Raw genomic sequence first — 24,036 nt, 5'->3', positions numbered from 1 at the left:
CAACAACAAAAGTGATCTGATCCAGAGCTGGATGGGGGTGCAAATAATCGTTGGTTTCTGTTTCTTAGTGGATTGCTGCTGTGTATTTAGCTGCCCCAAATTCTCTTGCAAAGCCAGTGGGAGCCTAGGTGGCTAGCTGGCTTCAAAGAGCGTGCTCTCTGTGCTTGTTCCTGTGACAGGCTACAGAAGTGAATTAAATTAATTTTAATTTTTTTTTAATTTTTAAATTGATTTTAGAGAGAGTGAGAGAGAAGCATCAACTTGTTGTCCCACTTAGTTGTTTCATTTACTTGCGCACTTATTGGTTGCTTCTCATATGTGCCCTGACCAGGAATCAAACCCGCAAACTCAGTGCATCATGATAACGCTCTATCCACTAAGCCACCCAGCCAGGGCCAAGTCCTTGGTTTTAAGGAGCTCATTGTCTAGTAGGGAAACAGAGTGAGTATAAAATAAATAACATCTGATAGGTCTTAGTAATCAGTGCTAGAAATGTTGGGAAGTAAGACATCACTGTGTACCTATGGCAGATTGGGCCTGGAGCTTTACATGCTCCTAGTTTAACTAGTGCTATGTATTTATACAACTTTCAGTTTAAATATCTGTCCCCTTTGTGTGACACATTGAAAAGCCATTACTGAAATATAGCCCTTTTCAATCCTGCATCATGTGTAATCACCCTTAGCAGACCCAGAACTCACAGATGACACAACCCCGAGGTGTTTTTTTTAACAAGGATAATGATGCAGTAAACTAACTCTTTGTGCCGGATGCATTGTCCATGAAGCTGTCCATCAACAGGTTTGTGGGGACTTAATATGCAAATTGAACATCTGTGTCAGTCTGGAAATGCTTTTCCCAGTATTTGGCTCAAAGTTTGCTCTGTTGCTATGGATATAAGCTATCTTTGCCCAAACCTTATGATGTTGTAGAGAAGAGTTGGTTATTTCTCTTTTCTGAGCCTGAATTTAAATAAAGATTGTAACCTCTTTACCATTAAAAAAAAAAGCCTCCCTTGTAGTCCAGGATGGTTTTCATAGGAGTCATGGGAATTGTTGGCCTTTATCTTCTTAGTTGATTGTGCACCATCAACCAATTAAGCTGCATTTGGAGATCCACTTGGGGAATTCTACATATATAGTTTCCTTGGACACATGGATGAGGCATGATTGACTCATGGCTTACAGAAAGTGAAATCTTAGGAAATGTAAAAGCTAGCATAATGGGGCACAATCTGAATCAAGAACAAAACAGGCCCTGACCAGTTGGCTCAGTAGTAGAGCATCGGCCTGCTGTGTGGATGTCCCAGTTTTGATTCCCGCTCAGGGCACACAGGAGAAGGGACCATCTGCTTCTGCACCTCTCCCCCTCTCGTTTCTCTCTCTGTTCTCTCTGTCTCTCTCTTCCTCCCCCCGTAGCCATAGTTCAATTGGAGAGAGTTGGCCCCATGTTCTGAGGATGGCTCCATGGCCTCCACCTCAGGTGCTAAGAAGAGCTAGGTAGAGCAATGCCCCAGATGGGCAGAGCATCACCCTCCTAGTGGGCTTGCCAGGTGGATTGCTGTTGGGGCGCATGTGGGAGTCTGTCTGCTTCCCCTCCTCTCACTGAATAAAAATAAAATAAAATAACAAAACAGACTGTTCACTAAAATAGCCGTCCAGCAAAGAGACAGAAACCACCTATAAAACAAAGAAATAAAGTAAGAATAATCATAATGATGATAATACTAACAAGTCCAACTTACTGAATGTGTTGTTTATCTATGAGAAGGATTTGTATATGTAATCTTGTGAATCTTTGAATGATATTTGTAATAATCGTAATGCCTAATATTTATTTTGAAGGCTTATTTCCCAGACTTCATTCCAAGAGCTTTTCATGTATTATCTCATTTAATCCTCTGAAACCCCTATAAGATTGGAACGGTTATTGTCCATACTTCACAGATGAGGAATTGAAGCTCAGAGTAGTATAAGCACAGCCTGGAGAGATTACTGTTGTTCTAAAGATGGCCTTTTCACATGGTTTCCTTGCAATTCGCCTTTCCTTATTCTCATTTATTCTTTTGTGAATTCTAACCTCTGATTTTATAGCACATTGTTGTTAAATAGGACAGTATAAGACGAAGTGACATCTTTCATGTTTTTTTCATATGTACTTCATCTCTCATATACCGTGTCTGAAAGTGTCTGTTTCACTATTACATTGTTCATAGTATATTCTAAACACACAGTCATACATACACCATCTAAAACAGAAGAGAGGAGAAGGGAGAGGAAACGAGAAGCCAGGGAAGAAAAAGAAGAGAGTTGATAAAAACAAAAAGTATCTAAAAGTCTGGGTTTGAAAAATAGATACTTTGTCTTATTTCTACAATTAAATGCAGATCTTCTATCACAAAGCAAGCTCTTCATTCCAAGCATGTGGATAGATTGGTACTTTAAAAAAATTGTCCATCTGGTTAACTTCAGGATGAAGAAAAAATAGGATAGGATCTTTTCTGGCTCTGGAACCCTTGTTGTTTCATCTGACTGAGAATTGGACTCATTTTTCACTCATTTCAAGGTTGAGCCTCTAATATTTATTTCCTCTTGGAAAAGCACATACCCGCACCCATGGATGATGGATTTCAGTTGCATCAATCAAGCACCCATCAAGAATTGTCTCGTGCTTGTCAGTACTCCCTCCAGAACAGTTGTGCAAAACACATTGCTCTCAGCCCAGACTTTTTCCACAGAACAGCAACCCGTTCAGTCACTGCCTCCAGATGCCGAAGCTTATTTCCATTTGGACCTTGGCCATCCCTCTCTCCAAGTACCCTTTTCTGTCTTACTTGAAGTCACTTTTATTGGGGGAAGGTGTCGGGGAAGGGAGGCTATGACAAGTTTCTAAGTCACCCCTCTGGTGTGGATGGCTTTGTGGGATGATTGCCATGAGTGGGGGCTTACCTTTGAATTGTTTGAACCTAGAATTTAAATTGATGAGCTTGAGCCACGGGGCCACAATGTTGCAAAATGCTTTGTGCTGTGGGAATATTAGGGTTTGTGCATTGTGGGTGTCTATCTGCTTCCTCGCTTCTTGCCAGTGCTGCTCAGCCTGGCGCTGGTCTCGGGAAGATAGTCTGTGTGCGAGGAGCTGGCAGTGTATACACAGTGCTGTGCAAGTCATGGAGATAGTGACTATTTCATCCCTTCCTTAATTCATTCACTCCTGATTACTCTGGGCCAGGCAAGAATATTATCACATAATTCCTGTCCGCTAGTAGCTTGTTCTCTTATGGGAAAGTTGGATATAGAACTGATAATTATAATTTATTGTAGCACATAATAATAGGTTGCACTGGCCCTGCAGCCTACTGGGAATATCTGTTACTTGCGAAGTGTTTTTTAAGTCCTATTAAGATGCAGTATTTCATCTGATCTTCACAGCATGAAATCTATGTGGTCATTGTTATGATGTCAGTTTTACTAGTGAATAAATAGAACAGAATAAACAGAACAGTAGGTTAACATGCTTAAGGTCCTTCATTTGTGAGAGAGCCTTGATTCAAACCCAAGCCATCTCCCGGAAGCTGCAGATCTTTCCAGAACTGGATCTGACTTTTGCAGATCTGCATTTCTGAGTGTTTCTTTGAATTCTCTTGTAGTTTCCCTTGAGAATCAATTACTATCAGATAGTGTGACTTTCAAGTAATCTGAAGCAAATACAGTTGGCAGGCTTTGTGAAGCCAAGAGAGCAACGTTCACATATTAGTATTGACAGCATCGATGTATAGACATAGGTGTGTTCCCACCATTTCACATTAGCTAATTGGGATGACTGCATGGATACAAAGACCAACTCTGCAGAAACAAATGCCTCCCTGTCCTCCTCCTGCCCGGGCCTTCACCATATTTCCACCTGAATTCCGGTGCCACTAATTACCTTCTTGCTTCTACTCTTTTCCTCTCTAACTCCTATGTCTTAGTCAGTTGAGGGCTGCTATAAACAAGGTACCACAGACTGGGTGGCTTAAGTACAACCAAAATTTATTCCTCAGAGGATGGGTGTCTAGATCAGGGTGTCGGCATGGTCAGAGTCTGGTGAGAACCCTCTGTAGGTTGCAGAGGGTCCTCTTTCTGTATCTTTACATGGTTGGAGGAGAGAATTCTGGACTCTTCATACCCTTTTTAAGGCACTAATCCCACTCACGCAGTCCATCCACTTTCATGACCTAATCACCTCTCTAAGGCCCCACCTCCCAATACCATCACATTGGTGATTATGATTTTAATGTATGAATGTTAGGAAAACAAAGATTTCAGTCCACAATACCCTCTCTAAAACCTACAGCTAAAGCAACCTTTCTTTTGCTTTTCTTTATTTTGGGTAGTGGGGGTAAGTGAGAGGAGGGGAGATAGTATAGCAGACTCCCACATGAGCCTTGACTGGGATCCACCCGGCAACCCCATCTGGGGCTGATGCTTGAGTGCAGAGCTATTTTTAGCTCCTGAGGCCCACACTCAGACCATCCAAGCTATCCTCAGTGCCCAGGACCACACTCGAACCAGTCAAACCACTGGCTGCTGGAGGGGAAGAAGGAGAGAAGAGGGAGAAGTGGAGGAGAAGCAGGGGAGAAGCAGATAGTCACTTCTGTGTGCCCTGATCGGGAATCAAACCCAGGATGTCCATATACCGGCCTGACACTCTATCCACTAAGCCACCAGCCAGGGACTAAAGCAGCTTTCTAAAACATAGATATGAGCCTAAGACTCTTGATAGCTCTCCAGTTATCAATAGACTAGAATCCAAACTTTTTAGAGCAACGTTTATTTAGACAGCTAACATTTATTGAGTGTCTACTATGTTCAAGCTATTGTTTTAAGTGAGGAATAGACAGGGAATAAAATAGCCTTTTCTATCTTCCCTCCAAAAATCTGTCCCCTTGTCAAGCTTACATTCTAATAAGAAAAGACCGATAATACACGAGAAATTGATAAAGCAATAAATAAATTTTATTTTGCCCTGGCTGGATAGCTCGGTTGGCTAGAACAGTGGTCCCCAACCTTTTTTGGACCACGGACCAGTTTAATGTCAGAAAATATTTTCACGGACCAGTCTTTAGGGTGGGATGGACAAATGTATCACGTGACCGAGACAAGCGTCAAGAGTAAGTCTTAGACGGATGCAACAGAGGGAATCTGGTCATTTTTTAAAAATAAAATATCGTTCAGACTTAAATATAAATAAAATGGAAATACTGTAAGTTATTTATTCTTTCTCTGTGGACCAGTACCAAATGGCCCACAGACTGGTACCGGTCCACGGCCCAAGGGTTGGGGACCATTGGGCTAGAACAATGTCTCAATGCACAGAGGTTACCAGTTCGATCCCCACAATGTTCCTGTCTCTCTCTCTCTCTCTCTTTCTTCCTCTCTTGCTAAAATTAATAAATGAAATTTTTTTAATTAATTCAAATGCTATATAAATGTTTGCCTGAAACCTTTGCGCTCTTATTGATCAATGTCATTCCATTAAATTTAATTTCCTAAAGAAAAATTTTTTTAATTAATTTATTTTATTGTATGTGTAAGTTGTTAAAAGTAATAGAGGGTCCTGGCTGGTTTGCTCAATGGTAGAGCATCGGCCAGGCATGTGGATGTCCTGGGTTTGATTCCTGGTCAAGGCACACAGGAGAAGCACCCATCTGCTTCTCCACCCCTCCCTATCTCGCTTCTCTCTCTCTCTGTTTCTCTCTTCCCCTCCTGCACCCATGGCTTCATTGTTTGAGCACATCAGCCCCAGTGCTGAGGATGGCTCCATGGAATCTCTACTTCAGGCACTAAAAATAGCTCAGTTGCAAGCATGGCCCCAGATGAGCAGAGCATCGGTCCCAGACAGGGGTTGCTAGGTGGATCCCAGTTGGGGCACATGTGGGAGTCTGTCTCTCTATCTTCCCTCCTCTCACTTGGAAAAGAAGAAAAAATGAAAATAAAAAATAAAAGTAATAGAGGAGGAAAGCTTGTGATTCTGGTGAGCATATGCAATTTAAAGAAGGCAGTCAAAGTAGACCTCATTGAAGTAACATTCAAACAAACAACAAGAAAGGAAAGGAAACCTGCAGGAAGAGCAGAGCAGACCAAGAGAATAACCAGTGCAAAAATCTTGAGGGGGTTGCTTGCCTGGGATATTACAGAAATAGCAAGGAGACTACATGGATGGAGTAGAGTGAACTAAAATGAGAGTTGTAGGAAATAAATTCTAAGTGGTAATGGGAGCATTGTATGAATTTTGGCTTTTACTCTGAGTGAAATGGAAAGCCATTGGAAAATAACTAGCACAGGAGAGATATGATGTGACTTAGGTTTTTAAGAGATCCCCCTGGCTTTGGCTTGCTATGTTGGGAATAATATCGGGAGTGGGGGCAGGAGAATGGAAACAGGGTGACCAGAAGAGGCAGTAATCCAGCCGTAATCCACTTGAGAGATGAAGGCAGTGGAGCTGGTAAAAAGTGGTCAGATTTTGGATATATTTTAAAGGTAAAGCCAGCAGGATTTCCTGATGGAGTGGGTGTAAAGTGTACAGAAAAGAGAGATGTCAAGGTTTTTGAAGGATAGCATTGCCATCAGTGGAGAAGATGGATTACATGTCAGAGAGGCAGGGGGAGGAAGAAGTCAAGAATTACTCTGTTTTCTGACTGTAGTAACTGATCCTCCATTATTTGTCTTCATCTTAGTAAAGAACACTATCATTTATATTTTTTATTAAAGCCAGAAAATTGGGAGTAATTCTTGACTCCTACTTCTCCCTCTTTGCCCACATCCAATTCGTTAGAAAGTCCTATTGATTCTAACTCCAAAATGTATATTAACAATCTATCTTTGAGTCTTCACCTTCGGTTTAAGCACCTTGGCCAAACCACCATTCTCTCTGTCCTAGTTTTTGGAAAGTACACCTTTTGTACATGGTATATAGTTGGATCTTGCTTTTCTATACAGTCTTGTAGTCTCTGATTTTTTGGAATGTTTACACTATCTACATTTAATGTAAAGATGAATATGGTTGGATTTAGATCTTCAATTTTGCTATTTATCACCTGTAGTCATTCTTGTTATTATTTGCCCTGTTTTTCCTTTTCTGCCTTTCTTTTAAGATTAATTGAATATTTTTCAGTTTCAGAATTTTATTTGCATTTATCTATTGGCTTTTTAGGCATTTCTTTGCATTCTTTTTAATGATTTCTTAAGGAATTACAATAAACACACTAAACCAGGGGTAGTCAACCTTTTTATACCTACAGCCCACTTTTGTATCTCTGTTAGTAGTAAAATTTTCTAACCACCCACTGGTTCCATAGTAATGGTGATTTATAAAGTAGGGAAGTAACTTTACTTTACAAAATTTATAAAGCAGACTTACAGCAAGTTAAAGCATATAATAATAATTACCAAGTACTTTATGTCAGATTTTTGCTAAGTTTGGCAGAATAAAGCTTTATAAAACAACTTACTATAGTTAAATCTATCTTTTATTTATACTTTCGTTGCTCTGCTACCACCCACCATGAAAGCTAGAATGTCCACTAGTGGGCGGAAGGGACCAGGTTGACTATCACTACTCTAAATTTTTCAGTCTACTTGGAATATATATTGTTAAACTTAATGTAAAATATAAAAAGCATTTAACTCTTTAGTTCCATTTACCATCCCCCCACACTCGTTAAGCTGTAATTGTCACATGTATGGTATTGACACATGTTATATACCCAAATGGGCATTAGTTGTTATGTTGTTTGCTTTAAATAGCATATTAGTCTTCTTGGGCTACCATAACAAAATAGCACAGACTGGGTGGCTTAAACAATAGAAAGAGCTCTCTTTCTGGCTTGTCAACGACCACTTTCTCATTGGGTTCTCACATGGCCTTTCCTAAGTACATGTGTGTAAAGAGAAAGATATGATATTGCTTTCTCTTCTTATAAGGACACCAATTCTATCAGAATAGGACCCTACCCTTATGCTCTCATGTAACCCTAATTATCTCCGTAAAGTCTCCATCATCAAGTTTCCATCAGATATTTCCCTTTAGCCTGAATAAATTCTTTAGTATTTCTTGCAGATCTACTAACAAAAAGAATCTTTTAGTTTTTATATTTAATTATTTAATGATTTTATTTCACCTTCTATCTTGAAATATTTTTGTGTAATATAGAATTCTTGATTGATAGTTTTTTTTTCTCTTTAGCACTTAAAGATTTCAATATATTATATTTTAGCACCATTGTTTCTTATGAGAGGTCAACCATCATATGTATTTTTCTTCTGCTGCGTACAGTATATTATTTTGTCTGGCTATTTTTTAAGATTTTTGATTAATCTTTGGTTTTTAATATAGTGTGCTCAGGTGTAGTGTTCTTTGGATTTATCCTTTTTTTTCCATATTTGAATTTATAAATTGTGATCTTTAACCAAGTTTGGGAAATTTTTAGCATTTATTTACTTGAATATATTTTTCTTCACCATTTGTTCTTGTTCTTCTTGCTATAACTCCAAGTATACATATTTGAGAATTTGGGCTATTATTCCACAGGCCCCTGAGGGATTCTGTTCTTCTTTTCCCTTCTCTAGCCCCCCCTCAATTAGATACTTTTTATGTTATTTTCAAGTTCATTGACTTTTTTCTGTGTTATCTCCAATCATCTGCTAGGCCCATACACTAAATATGATATTTATTTCAGATATATTTACCAATACTTGAATTTTTGTTTTTAATAGTTTCTGTATCTTTGTTGTTTCTATCTATATATTAATTATGAGAATATTAGCCTTTACAACCTTAAGCACTGTAAAATGACCAGCTTTAAAATTTGTCTTCTAATTTAACATCTGTGTCACTTCAGGGTCATTGTTCATTAAATGGCTTTTTCTTAAGTGTGGATTAATTTTTATATTTCTCTATGACTATTAATATGGGGTCATATTTTGAACATTGCACTTTGAGATATTTCAAGAAACTGAATTCTTCTCATTTCTCTGAAGAGCATTGATTCTTTTTCTTTTAGTAGGTAGTTTATTTTGCTCAACCCAAACTCCAGATTTTGTCTCTCTTATAATGGCTCCTACTGAAATCTCTCTTGAGTTCTTTTAGCCTTAGTTGAGTCACTTACAATGTAATTCAGAGATCATCCAGAGATTAGGGTAGCATTCATGTGAATAATGCCAAGCTCCCTTTCTCTGGTCTCTCCTTTCCCCATCCCACTCCTTACTTTCTAGCTGCTATGGTTGCCTTAAACTCTGACCTCTCATTTCTTAACCTGGAAGACTGCCTATGTCTTGCATACTAACAATCCTCCATGGCTTTGATTGGGATAAGCCCTCAGGCAAGAATCTGTAAGATCAGGAAACATACGTAGTGATGTATTTTTCTTTCCACATGTCTACTCCTCTGCAGCTTCTACCTGATTTTGTTCACTTTCCACTGTCTTTAGAGAATTACTTGACATATTTTGATCAGTGTTTTCAATTGTTATCTTTGGGAGAATTGGTATAATATGAACCATTCAGCCCATATGAGAAATGGAACCCCTAAATGGTTTACTTTAAAGCAAATAGGATTACCTTACACCCCTAAGTCTTCTGTGTCTTCTCATTGTACTTAGAACAAAATCTAAAGCCTTTGCCACAGCCTGCGTGATTCTCCCCACTTCCTACCTCCCTATCCTCATTTTACACGACTTTCCTACATACTTACTTCAGTCTGTTCTCACTAGATTCTCATCAATTCCCAAGACATATGGTGCTCTTCCTTACTGCAGAATCTTTTTATATGTTATTCTCTTTACTTAGAAATTGTTGGTTTCTTTTTATTTTCATTTCTTAGTTTAAATGTACCCCCCCCAGGTTTTCCCTGAACCCTCTTCTTAAATCATTCCTTCAAATTAGTAATCACTCTCTACTTATTTATTGACCATCTATCCTTCAGTAGAATATAGTCTCCATCTGGACAGTTTACATCTGTCTTAATTGCAACGAATTCCTTGTGCTCACTTATTATGACTAGAATAGAGTAGGTGTTCATTTAATTCATTTGTTGAATCTGTAAGGACCTTATCATTCTAAGCTGTTTTTGAATATTGGCATGCCCATCTTCTGCTTATAGGCAGACTTTTATTTATCTCTATATCCTGATTACTATATAGATTGATGCTTAGCACAAGGTAGCTATATGTCACATTAGTTTCACAAGTAAGTGAACTAATTAAACTGTAAAATGCACAAAGTGACCAACTTTGATGGTGAATGAAACTGACCAAACTAGTTCTGCATTAAATCAGAATTTATCCACTTGTAAGTGAAGTTGTTCTACATAAAACTAATATTAAAGTTGTAAAAACACATTTTCATATTTTCTTCTGGGATGTTTGCTGTTCTTAGGAGCTATTCAGTAGTGAAGCCCACAGTTCTTTCCAGCAGCATAAAAGAAACTGTCTAGGTTGTGCTTTATTTTTTCCTGAGATTTTCATGAGAACTTTAAGGAGTGGGGGAATCAGGCAAAATGTTTTTATTTTGCAATAGAAAGACTAGGTAAGTGAAGAGTTGAGATAGCTTAGATTTTTTAAAAAGTGAAATTACAAGTAAACGCAAATGGAAAAAGGGCAGGTATGCCGAGTGAGGATCACTTACCTGAGCCAAATGACTGCTTTACCTGCAAAGCAAGTAAAACACAGCCTCGAGGCCAGGACATAAAACTGATTTTAATACAGACAAATCTATTGTGCAATAAGATAGCTTTGATTCAGCAAAATGATCATAAAACCCAATTTTTAGCAAGAGATAGCACAGGAAGGGAGATGAGAAGCATCAACTTGTAGTTGTGCCATTTTAGTTGTACATTGATTGCTTTCTCATACGTGCCTTGACTGGGGGGCTCCAGCCAAACCATTGACCCCTCGCTAAAAGCCAGTGACCATGGGGTCATGTCTATGATCCCACGCTCAAGCCAGTGATCCCGCTCTCAAACTGGTGAGCCCATGCTCAAGCTGGCAGGTGGCCTTGGGATTTTGAGCCTGAGCCCTCAGCGTCCCAGGTCAACACTCTATCCACTGTGTTACCACCTGGTCAGGAAAACCTAAAAATTTTAAACTCTAAGTTGTTATGTGTTTTCTTTACCTGTGATCTTGGCCAACAGTTTTAATATTTCAGGCAATGTGGTTCTCTAATTTTACAAAGAGTTGGTTATTTGCCATATTAATTTATTAAAAGTTTAGGAGAGAGAATTAGACATATCTTTGTCCCTGATTGTGCCCTGAGTCAGAACTGAACTTGGATCTCAGGGTTTCTTGTCTCTGCCTTTCTCAGCAAGGATCAACACTGCACACACCTGCAGGAGTCAGCTAGCACAAATGAATAAACACATTAGGAAAATAAATCTTCTTCTTTCTTCTACGAGACATTTTTCTTTCAACTCATAGACTCTGGGGCTGAACTCCACGATCTCTCCTTTGACAAGGAGAAGGGCATAGAGAAATAGGTCTCTACTACAAGTGAAACATCAGTGCAGTCATGATAATGAATGGATGAGCTCTGGTGTCTGTTGTTGGGAAAGGATAGGGAGTAGTGGTGCCTCTTACAAACTGACAGGTGCTGGCCTATCTGAGGGATCAATCTCCGCTCAGCTCCACCTGAATCATGCCATGGGGGAATCTGGGTGGCCTGGTGTCTTCAAAAGAAGTCAAAATCTGGATTTTTAAGTGAACTTTCCAAATTTTAAAATATTGGCTTTTAAAAAAAAAACATTATATTTCTTATATAAAACACATCTGTGGGCCAGATGCTACCCCATACTACCCACTTTTGGTCACTGTATTTCATTTTTATTCCTCTGTGTTCCAAAGGCAAATGCCACCTTTATAAACAAGGGCCAAAAATTGAACCCAAGGTATATATTATGAGGTGGCCTTTCCCTCTTGATCTAGACCTGAAAGCCATCCTGAAGATCTGACTCTAACCGGTGTGAGCTTCCTACCTATGCAGGTAATTTGTAGGCTTTGCTGTCTATTCTTGCAACTGCCTGCTCTCTGAGCTGAAATCTGAGAAGATGGAGGAAACAAGAAAATAGTCATAGAGCTAGACTAGCTCTGTCTGTATATTTCTAAGGCAACCATCTGCCAAATATAGTCATTGTGGTTAAACTGGTTATTTCATTGGAAAACAATAACCACTAATGGGACACTGTGTTCTTCTATACTGTGCTAAATGCATTAGAAAATCAAACATAAATAGAGAAATCAACCCAAGGAACAGGCATTCCAAGCTTTGGACACAAGTGCTCAGTTATTTTACAAGCTGGGCTTGTTCTTTGCTAACCAGGCTGGGCCTTTACCACCAGATGCCATGGAAAACAAAACAACAACAACAAAAAATACAACTGACCATTTGCGATACTGTTCTCTCAACTATTTTTACTCTTCTGGTGTTACCGCCTTCTTTTTAACAATAGGTGTTATGAATGGAAAGCCACCTATACACAAAACACTCACCACAACCTTCCCTGAAAAGCATATTTTATTATCTCTATTTTACAGTAATAGGAGATGAGGCTCTGAGAGGTCAAATAACTTTTCCTACATAGCACAGAATATAAATATAGACCATGAATTTGAACCCATGCCTTTCTGCTTCCAAAGTGCATATTCTTTCCACTAAATCATTATTATAAAGTGTAGATTGCATTATTATTCAAGTACAATGAGGTCAACAGATTAGTAGATATTACCACTGAAAGGATACTTTATCACAGTTCAGAAGAGGAGAGAGAATGCTACGCCATGTAGGGCCACAATGGAAGCTCTAGGATTGTCCCTAATTGTCTAGTAACTGGCCCTGGTGTACAAGGAAAATAGTGGCCCATAAAGGAGGTGGTGGGAGGTGGGCTCTGGATTAGTTTGCTCACAGGTGAGTTGAGCTCTTTACTGTCTCTAGGTATTGGCTAGCCCTAGGTGTATGTGGGGGAAGCAGTCACTCCAGGATCAATATGGCCCCAAATTTCCTGCTTTCTGTGTCTACTCATCTCCCTGTCCTGTGTACCTTACCAGACTTACTTTCCTTTACTCTTTATCATTTTGCTCCCCAAATCAAAATAGTTTCCTAAGGCCTCTAATTCAACAAAACTATAAACACTTATCTGACTTTAAAACTCACTGTCTGTCCTTAGACCCTTGTTTGTTCACTATTTAAAACATTTTATTTATTCTCTGATTTGATATAGTTACATTGTGACCAAATTGTGCCTTGCACAAATAGACTCAAATGCAATGTGTGGTAAGTGCTACCAAAAAAGTACTCAGGGCCTGACCTGTGGTGGCGCAATAGATAAAGCGTCGACCTGGAAATACTGAGGTCGCCGGTTCAAAACCCTGGGCTTGCCTGGTCAAGGCACATACGGGAGTTGATGCTTCCAGCTCCTCCCCCCTGTCTCTCTCTCTCTCTGTCTCTCTCTCTCCTCTCTAAAATGAATAAATAAAATAAAAATTAAAAAAAAAAAGTACTCAGTACTGTGTGAGCACATATTCTGTGCTTCCTCCTGGGAGCCCCTTCCTTCCTCCCTCCCTCCCTCCCTTCCTCCCTTTCTTCCTTTTTTCCTTCCTTCTTTCATTTTTTCCTTCCTTTCTTTCTCTTTCAAAGAGGGAGGGGGCAGAGGGAGGCAAGGAGGGAAGAAGGGAAGGAGAGAGGGAGGAAGGGAGAGAGAGAAAGCTTCAATATGTTGCTCCACTTGGTTGTGCCATTGATTGCTAATCATATGTACCCTGACCAGGGACCACCTGGCGACTTCAGTTTTGAGTTGGCTACCTTGGGATCAAACCAGTGGCCTTAGGATCGGTGGCCCTGGACTCAAATTGGCAACCCCAGCCCAAGCTGTCAATCTCAATGCTCCTGCGTAGCGCTTTATCCACCTTGCCACCAGCCAGGGCTGATTGATTGATTGATTTTTAGAGAGAGAGCTGGGAGCTTATATAAATCTTTTCTCTCTGACTTCCCAAAGTACTTTCCATAGAAATCACATAAAATCAAGTAACACCTTACTGCTGCAAAGCCTTTAAGGTCCACAATATGCCCAATCACAATAACCCATAGCTGAACCTGTAGGAGATAAGTATCCAAAACCTTCATTTTTATTCCCATTTAAAATGACTGATTGCTTTGATATAATTTTGAAACATTCTTCAGAATTATACAAATGGAATTTAACAAATTATATTATACTTGGAAATTTAATAGGCAATGTGGCATAGTAGTTAAGAACAAGGACTTTAGATACAGAAAGACCTTGGTTAAAAACAGAAATATCTGTCACTTATTGCCCTGTGACCTTGGGCAAGTTCCTTTATCTCTTTTACTTTCACTTTTCTCATCTCCCTAGTGAACAATAGTATCTTTTCAATGGAGGTAAGGAATAAGTGAGATAATGTATGTAAAATGCTTAGCTTACTATTAACATATGGCAAAGAAGTCAATCAGGTTTTTTTTTTTTTTTTTTTGTTTTTTTTTTACATAGGCAGAGATAGACAGGGACAAACAGACAGGAACGGAGAGAGATGAGAAGCATCAATCATCAGTTTCTCGTTGCGTGTTGCGACTTCTTAGTTGTTCATTGATTGCTTTCTCATATGTGCCTTGACCGCGGGCCTTCAGCAGACCGAGTAACCCCTTGCTGGAGCCAGCGACCTAGGGTCTAAGCTGGTGAGCTCTTTGCTCAAGCCAGATGAGCCTGCGCTCAAGCTGGCAACCTCGGGGTCTCGAACCTGGGTCCTTCCGCATCCCAGTCCAACGCTCTGTCCACTGCGCCACCACTTGGTCAGGCGACGTCAATCAGTTTTAGGTGACAGAATTTGTACTATTGTTGACTTTATGGTAGAAACTCTAAATCTCAGCCATCTTGTTTTAAAAGGAGGCTGGGGAAGGGCAGAGGAGGTCATCAAGACCCAGAGAAGCACAAAGTCACACAGCTAGTTGGTATCAGAGCCAGACAGCAAACTCAGCCATGCGGCTCCAGTACAAATTCTCTTCCTCCCCACACAGACCTGGTTTTTAAGAATCGCACTCAGAGAGACAGTCTCCAAGAAGCCAAAACAACCAGTTGGTTCGTAAGTTGAGTGAAAATAAATCTGTCAGAATCATTGTTTTGGAGTCCTAGAGACTCATGTAAACATTGAGACAGTACACAGATTAAGTTCAAGACCCCAGACACAGTGTTGGGTGTATTCTATCCAGCAAGCAGAGCAACAGCATGGGAAAGCCTTGCTCTTCTCGAGGCCTAGTATGTATTATTTTGTGTAGAGCTGCCAAGTGGATTAAGGAATAAATCCTAGATTTTATTTAATAAATGAGATCTGAAATAAGAAGAAGGTAGTTGTGCACAGAGCTCAGACATTTTTGTCCTTGGAGACCTTGTACCAATTTCCATATGATCCAACTTTTCAATCAAGGGAGGTTCTCTTGACATTTCTATGACAACTTCTTTTTCCCCCTTTTTAAACTGTAACTTCCTCCTTAGAGTCCATTTCTCTCAGCTTTTCCATTAGTAAGATGCTGTGAGTGATTCAAGGTCTGACCTGGCCCTAGAGTAAGCCTGGATCTGGAGACAGAAATGATGTGATCCAGAGGTTAGTGCGGGAACACCCAGGTCGCCCACATTTACCTTGAGTTTCCCTCCTCTCACTGTCTTCCTCACACCTCATTCTTGGACCTGACACTACCTGCTGCTACTAGTTTAGTCTTGAGAATTTCATTTCCTGTAACTCTTCTCTGTAAACTTGTTTGTTTTGTAAATCCTAGAGGCCAACACTAGGTTAAGCAAAGCTAGATTTCTGTAAGAGCTGAAGTGTTCCTGACTTAGTGTTTTAACATTCTTAGATCTTCTATGGACACAGAGGTGAAAGAAGCAGATATTTTAATATATCTTTTCTGGCTTAACTATAGATTAGAGCAGGGGTCCCCAAACTGCAGCCCCCTGAGGCCATTTATCTGACCCTCGCCGCACTTCCGGAAGGGACACCTCTTTCACTGGCGGTCAGTGAGCAAAGTGTGGCGTCGCTCACGTACAGTACTACTTCCGGTGATGCGGGACGCATGCCTCACGGCTCTGCAAGTGTGTCATATCACTTGTTACAGCTAGCAGTGACAATCTCATTAGCCAAAAGCAGTTTGACCATAGTTCCTATTGAAATACTGGTCAGTTTGTTAATTTAAATTTACTTGTTCTTTATTTTAAATATTGTATAAATATTTGTTCCCATTTTGTTTTTTTACTTTAAAATAAGATATGTGCAGTGTGCATAGGGATTTGTTCATAGTTTTTTTTATAGTCCGGCCCTCCAACGGTCTGAGGGACAGTGAACTGGCCCCCTGTGTAAAAAGTTTGGGGACCTCTGGATTAGAGAAACAATAAGACTGACCCATCTCTCCTGTTTTCCAGATAGATCACATGGTGCAGGGCCATGCTGCCTTCCCTGAACTACAAGCCAAGGCTACAGCCAGGTAACTTCTTCCGGCCCTCTAACACTTCCCGACCGTGTGGAGGGCACTCGCTTTAAAAGGCTGATGTATGATTTTCCGATCCTATGGGAAGTGGAAATGCTTGGCAGTATTTGGTTGTAAAGCAGTCATCCAGATGATCTATTGTAGAACACAAAGGTATTAATGTTTAAGATGGTCTAAGAATTCAGAGAACCTAGAGAACTTTCCCAAATATGCCAGGGACCATAGATGGGAAACTAGGACATCAGAGATTTCCATCCATCTGGATTTTGGAATCAGAACCTCTTGGGTTCAAATCCAGCTTTACTCCTTATTAGGTGTCTAACCATAGACAAATTATTCAACTTCTGTAAGCCTGTCTCTTCTTCTGTAAAACTGAGAGCAATAACTGATATGGAGCCATTTCCAGGATATGTTGTTAAGTGAAGAAAGTGGCGCACAAAGAAGTGTTGACAACATGCTCCCTTTCATGTAAAAAGAAGGCTATATAAGAAATGTATGTGTATTCATTTACTCATTTGTGCAAAAGAAATACAGGAAGTTTAAATCAGATTTAAACAAAAAAATATATATTATGCCTCGGAAAGAGTGTTACCTATACTGAGTGGGTAGAAATGGAATGCAAAGAATGGGGGACAGGAACAGAATAAGAATAGTAGGAGGAAATGACACTTTACTGGGTATAACTTTTTATATAACTGTAACTATTGGAACTGTAGTGCCCCAGAACATAGATAGAAGATAGGTAGATAGATAGATAGATAGATAGATGATAGATGATTGATAGATAGATAGATAGATAGATAGATACATACATACATACATACATACATACATAAAAGGACAGTGGTGGCATTCAGCTGGTTTGCAGAACTGATACCCAATTTTTTGTTGAGTTCGGTGAACCAGTTGTTAAAATGGCACTTGTAATCAGGGTTCTCTCTAAGGTGGGCTCCTGGGCAGCTGCCCAATGCGGAAATCGCAAATTTACATGCCTTACTCTTTTTTAACATTCATCTGCGCAACAGCGTATTCTAAGTTCCCGTAGTAATGTTCATTCCGTCCATAGTGAAAAAAATTGCAAGTGAGGATGCCAATCAAGAAGCAATATGGAAATATCTTAAATAACAGTTTTATTGTTTTTTGTTAGTTCATTTGATATTGTTCATTGGTATTTTAAAACTCTTTCTTATAACCATCTAGTTTTGTGTACCTCTTCTTTGCTCTTATTTGAGCATTAAATGCATGAAATAATAAACTACTTTTTGGTATATCTTGTTTAATACTTAAAGTGATCATTAGGGCAGAGAACTGGTTGTTAAATTATTTGAGTCCCACCACTGTACCAGGATGTATGTGTGTAGTGGGCATGGGTAAAATGAAATAACAAACAGTAAAAGAATGAGCCTATTGTATTATAATAAATACCATAATCACATTAAAGGGAGTTGGGGAAAGAAAAAAAACTAACCTAACTAACTTTGGGAAAGAATATTTTGATAGTAGTCTGTATGGCTACAGATAAAATAACTGTACATAAATATTATACTGCAAATACCAAATTTGTTTTTCATAATGGTATGGCTTAGCTATTCTGAAAATCCTTTATGTATAAACTATATTGAACAAATAGATAAATATATTGTGGATAATGAGAGACAGGTCTCACAAAACAAATAAGGTAAGGGGAAGATTAGAATGAACCCTATGGTACTGATGGAAATCAGGTATTAGAATTATCTTGTGATGATATATATATTGTTTTATTCCAAAAACAGACAGAACTTTCCGGTAGACCATATATTTGGCAAGGCTCTGTGAACTATACTATGACAATGATGACAACTACTACTACTACTTCTGCTACTATCATTAATGATTATAAGAGAGGAGGAAGTTTGGCCATGGTTGTTCTAGGGTTAAGCAACAGGTGTCAGTCATCCATTACCTGCCTACCTTCTTGTGGAAAGGGTGATGGAAGAGCAAGAACACTGGACTGGAAATTAGACGTCTAGGATTCTTGTGTCATTTCTGCCATAAATGTCTTGGTGCTCAGTTTCTTCACCCATAAAATCGCAATAATACTGTCCTGGTTAACTCACTGTACAGGTGTTATATGGGTGAAAGTAGATCATAGAAATGTCAGTCTCTGAGGAACTTAAAGCTCAACACAAACCTAAGGGATAGTTAGACTTTGCAAGGAAATACTCAAAATTTCCTGAACTTTCTTCTGTAGATGAACCTCATGTGAGTAGTTTTAATGAATAGGAAAGAAGGATTTATGGATTAGCATGCAAATTTAGAGGACTAGCAGCCTAACAGCCATTTATAGAATTCAGAAACTGGAATCAGAACTGGATTTAAATCCCAACTCTTTCCACATGCTAATTGACTTCCTACTCTCTTCCAGCTGCCTCCTTATATTTCTCCTCTTTGGAGCTGAGTTGCACCAAAGCATTGCCTATACTCTTGGGCCACTATTTCCTTACTTTGTACTCCGCCCTGGCCCCTCCAGTTTGAATTTTGTCACCCCTGGCCCCTGAAACACTTATTGTTAAGGTCCTCAGGGACCTCTGCTAAGTCCTCAGGGTGTGGGCCAGTCTCCTGAGCGCTCAGCAGTGTGTGGTACCAGTAATCAGTTCTTGCTGCTTTGTCCCACTCTTTTCATGGCTTTCTTGCTGGAGTGTCACCCTCTCCCAGTTTATCTCCTGTGTCTCTTACTCCTTCTTAACCCTTTGAGTAGTAAGAATGTTCATGTACATCCTCGTGCCTTCTGATCATCCAGAGTATGATTGATTTATTTTAACAATGTGTAAGGCAACATTAAAAAGAAAGCAAATGTATGTTCTTCTTGGTTCCATAAATTGGTTATTAAACAAACATGATTTTAAGTTAATAAAACCGTAACTGGGACTAATTTCATTTTTTGAAAAATAACTCACTCCCAGGGGTCAGCAAGCATGAAAAGAACTCACTTATCAAAGGGTTAATCTCCTTTTCAAGTTCTTGATTTTTTTTTTTTTTTTACCATAACATCAAAGTTCATCACAGCTGGATTCCTGGCCCTCTTCTCTCTTTGCCCTCTTCCTCTAGGTGATTCTATTTACACTCTTGGCTTTATTTCTTGCTCAAATTTTATCTCCAACTCATCTATTAAGTACATATTCAATAAATGTTGGTTCTTTTTCCATTTCCTTTCCTTCTATTGCCTTGCAAAGGAAAATTCATCTCTATCCTATCAGATCTATTCCAAGATTATAGGACCCATTGGCCTTCAGGTCTTAGAAAGAAATAGTCATAGCTATTATTATTAAAGAGTAGCAGGCTATTTGGAAAGGACAGCAGCTCCCAGGGAGTCAGGAACCATGTGTCTCTTTGGGTGTGACCTCAGGCTGTCTGAGAACAGCAATGCGAACCACCCGTCTTAGAGCTTAGCATCAGCAAATCCTATTTGAAACAGTAGAAACAAGTGTTGATAAACAGATTTAGTATTTTATGCTCTTGACTTGCCATAATCCTTTTAGACAAGACATCCCTGAAGAGAAATGTCTTGTGAGCTTATAAATTAAGTAAACACTAGCTAGATGTGCCCGTGCATGCAACTGGCAACCAAAGTGTCTCTGCATGTGGGGCCAGATAGCCGGATAGTTCACTGCTTAGCTGGAGGTGGCCTTGCATTAATCATAACTTCAGGTCTTTTCCTCCAAACAAATTATTATTTTAATTCTTAAGAACCTTGACCACCAGCGTCTCAGAATGAGGTTCTAGTGATGGCAGGATTTGGTGGGAAGATGTTGGCATAATCCATAAGTACTGGATTCCAGCTGGGCAGCAGAGCCAAGGTTAAAGTCCATTCCTCTGACTGTTTGATGAGAATCATAAGAGCATTTGATCATACAAAAGTGAACACAGCACGAAAAAGTCCCTGCTTTTGTTACTGGTGATGTTGGCTTTGAAACAGCACTAGTTGTTACCAGGGAAGTTGGATCTTCGTTGTTGAGTTTGGCGAAGGAAGAATTCAGGGGCAGGAACTCAAATTATAAGAGAAAGTTTCTTCTGCCTGACCTGTGGTGGCGCAGTAGGTAAAAGCATCGACCTGGAATACTGAGGTTACCGGTTCAAAACCCTGGGCTTCCCTGGTCAAGGCACATGTGGGAGTTGATGCTTTCTACTCCTCCCTCCCTTCTCTCTCTGTCTCCTCTCTCTAAAATGAATAAATACAAAATCTAAAAAAAAAAAAGAGAAAGTTTCTTCTGAAAGTTTCAGAGGGAGTAGAAGTGAGCCAGCTGGGCTGTATGAGAACACGTTACAGTGGAAGAAGGGCCCTTGGAGCTGAGGAGAGAGAAAGGCAACGCCCCTTGGGGAAGGAGACAGGGAGGGGAAAGGCACAGGCCTGCTCCACACAGGCACACCCTGGGTCCTTGGTGTTTTGTTTTTTTTTTAAAGACTGGTTTATTTTGTTTAGCACAATGTTTTCAAAATTCTCCCATGTAACAGGTATTAGTACTTCTTTTTTTTTTTTATTGATTTTAATTTATTGTGTTTACATAGATTCTAGTGTCACCCCAAATGCATCCCCCTCCCCCGTATTCCCTTCAATATCTCCCTTGCCTCCTTCTCCACAGCGCCCTCCCCCCTTCTCTTCAGGTTTATCCCATCCTATCATCCCTTTTCCCTCTGTCCTCTTTTCCTCTGGATCCCTCCTCTGTCTCAATTCCATCCTCAGTTCACATCATTCCTTGGATTCCTCAAATGAGTGAGGTCATATGATATTTTTCTTTCTCTGCCTGGCTTATTTCACTTAACATAATAGTTTCCAGGTCCATCCATGTTGTTGCAAAAGGTAAGCCTTCTTTCTTTTTAATGGCCCCATAGTATTCCATAGTATATATGTACCACTGCTTTTTAATCCACTCGTCCACTGACGGACACTTGGGCTGTTTCCAGATCTTCACTATTGTGAACATTGCTGCCATAAACATGGGGGTGCATTTCTCCTTTTGAATCAGTGATATGGTGTTCTTGGGATATATTCCTAAAAGTGGGATGGCTGGGTCAAAAGGCAGTTCCAGTTTTAATTTTCTGAGGAATCTCCATACTGTTTTCCACAGTGGCTACACCAGTCTGCATTCCCACCAGCAGTACAGGAGGGTTCCCTTTTCTTCACATCCTCGCCAGCACTTATTATGGGTTGTTTTGTTAATAAGCACCATTCTGACTGGTGTGAGGTGGTATCTCATTGTGGTTTTAATTTGCATTTCTCTAATGATTAGTCAGAAATATATTTGCTGGTTTGTCTCCACGGGCAAGTGAAATAAAATACAGGATAAACAAATGGGACTATATCAAACTGAAAAGCTTTTGCACAGCTAAAGACTGTATGAACAGAATAAAAAGACGAACCACACAATGGGAGAACATATTCGACAATACGTCTGATAAGGGGTTAATAACCAAAATTTATAAAGAACTTATAAAATCAACACCAGAAAGACAAACAATCCAATAAAAAAAACGGGCAAAAGAAATGAATAGTCACTTCTCCAAAGAGGACATACAGATGGCCAATAGGCATATGAAAAAATGTTCAACATCACTAGTCATTAGAGAAATGGGTCCTTGGTCTTTAAGCCTTTAAAGGCTGGGAGTTTAAGGGAGGTCTTAAGGGAGAATCTCAATAGAATGAATATTCACTAACTTTATGCTGATATGCCAAAATGAGATTTATTCCTTTAACTTCATCTGTCCTTGGGTGTGGTTGGTACTAACAGCACTAAGTGGATTTCTGCTGTCTCTCTGAGTAGGGTGAGAAGTGTAAAACATTTACTCTTATGTGTCATTGGTTAGGGAAGATAGGATTTTGCAATTTATTAGATGACTGTAAACGGGTAGCCCTTACCTATCTATCTCAGTTTCCCTATTCCAATGGCACTGGCTTGCTAACCTGTCTTACTTTCACAGAAATTAGACACACATGTGTGTGTGTGTGTGTGTGTATGTGTGCATAGAGAAAAAATGTGTGCACACACACACACATCTGCACACCAGCAATTAATAAACATTTAAAGAAACAGATTGTAAGAAGACATAGAATGAGAAGAGTTGGGGTATTGAACAGGAACTATTTCAGGTGGTAAAGCCATCTTTGATAAGATGATACTTGAACAGGAGTCTGAATAAAGAGTGGGACCAAACAGTGATTATATGGGGAGGATCCCTCCAACCTGAAGGAACAGCAGGACTTTCAGCTCCGAGGACATTGTGAAGCCACTGTGGCTGGAGCAAAATTGGGAGACAGCAGGAGACAGGCAAGAATAGAAAGAAAGCCAAGGCCAAACCATAGGGGCCACTGTAGATAATTGTAAGGACACTGGATTTTATTCTAGTTTCTAGCTTTCAAGCAAGGGAAAGACATGGTCAGATGTACCGTTTAAAAGGATTAATTTGGCTGTCCGTGGAAAGTAAGCCAAACCATTGGTGGGGAGGGAGAGACAGTGAAATATAGGCCCCTGACCTCGGTGAACTCATAGCCCACTGGAGAGGAGGAATGTAAACAGAGAAGGCCAGCCTGTTCTGAGTTACTTTGGCTGAGGTCACTGCACTCAGTAGTCATTTCTCATTGTTATTCTGTTGATTTCAGGTCCCTTACAATTGTCAGCATGAAGTTCCCCTAATTCACATTCTATTAATGTTTCTTTTCTCCCACTTTCTCTGGATTTTCAGTTACTGCTTTGAAGATAACCAGTTCTCCTTGATCTGATTCATTCCTCAGACTTCTTTTGTTTCTGTGATTCCCATAATTCCTATAGGAATCAATTTCTTAAAATGTACTGGTCCACTGTATGCCAAATCTCAGATCCATTTAAACATTCCTGCTAAAGGCTGTGTAAACCCCGTGGAGCAAGGAAAAGACAAGAACATTTGTTAATAATTTGCATTGTTCCTGGCATGGTGCTTCGTGATCATTTTGTGTACGTTGTCCCATTTAATTCTCGCCAAGGGAATGAGTGTTGTGGGGATCTCTCAGATGCCACTTCTGAAGCTCGTTCTCACTGTCCATTCTGCACTTGTGTTCTCAGGTTGCTCTCTTGGCCTTTATGGCTTCTTCAATCCTGGTCCCTCAGTCAGACAACTGGGGCCATCAGTCTGTCAGCGTGTATTTACTCGGGATCCCTGAGCGAGGGCATTCATAGAACCAGGGTGACAGTATTAACATCTTTCATCTCTTAGGTTGTGCCAGGATAATCAGTAAATTCCTGGTGGAGCTTGGATGAGAAAAGTTTCTTCTACAAAAATAAGCTACTTATGATAATGCCATCCTTTGGCATCTGTTTTGCATGTGAGGATAAGAAAGTACTTAGGGCATTGGGCTCCTCTCAAGAAAACTGAGGGCGATGCTGATTTAGTAAATCAGTTCTCCATCTTCTGCCGCTCAGTGGGTTGACTATAGCATAGTACAGTGCCTGGCACATGGAGGAGGGGGTGTCACCACGTCGGTTCCTCTTCTCTGCCCCCTTCTGAG

General features: G+C 39.8%; 1 protein-coding gene across 9 annotated transcripts in view; it reads left to right on the top strand.

Moving 5' to 3' along the window:
• Positions 1–24,036, top strand: part of FGGY (FGGY carbohydrate kinase domain containing) — a 456,511-nt gene that overhangs the window by 310,253 nt on the left and 122,222 nt on the right. For all 9 annotated transcript variants that reach the window (XM_066269069.1, XM_066269063.1, XM_066269065.1 and 6 more), the window contains one exon: positions 16,453–16,514. In XM_066269069.1, the coding sequence (XP_066125166.1) occupies positions 16,453–16,514 (62 nt within the window). The remainder of the gene's footprint in view (positions 1–16,452; positions 16,515–24,036) is intronic.

Source organism: Saccopteryx bilineata, chromosome 3 (assembly GCF_036850765.1).
Source record: "Saccopteryx bilineata isolate mSacBil1 chromosome 3, mSacBil1_pri_phased_curated, whole genome shotgun sequence".
In the NCBI taxonomy this organism is placed as follows: Eukaryota; Metazoa; Chordata; class Mammalia; order Chiroptera; family Emballonuridae; genus Saccopteryx; species Saccopteryx bilineata.
This window is presented reverse-complemented; position numbering and strand designations above follow the sequence as displayed.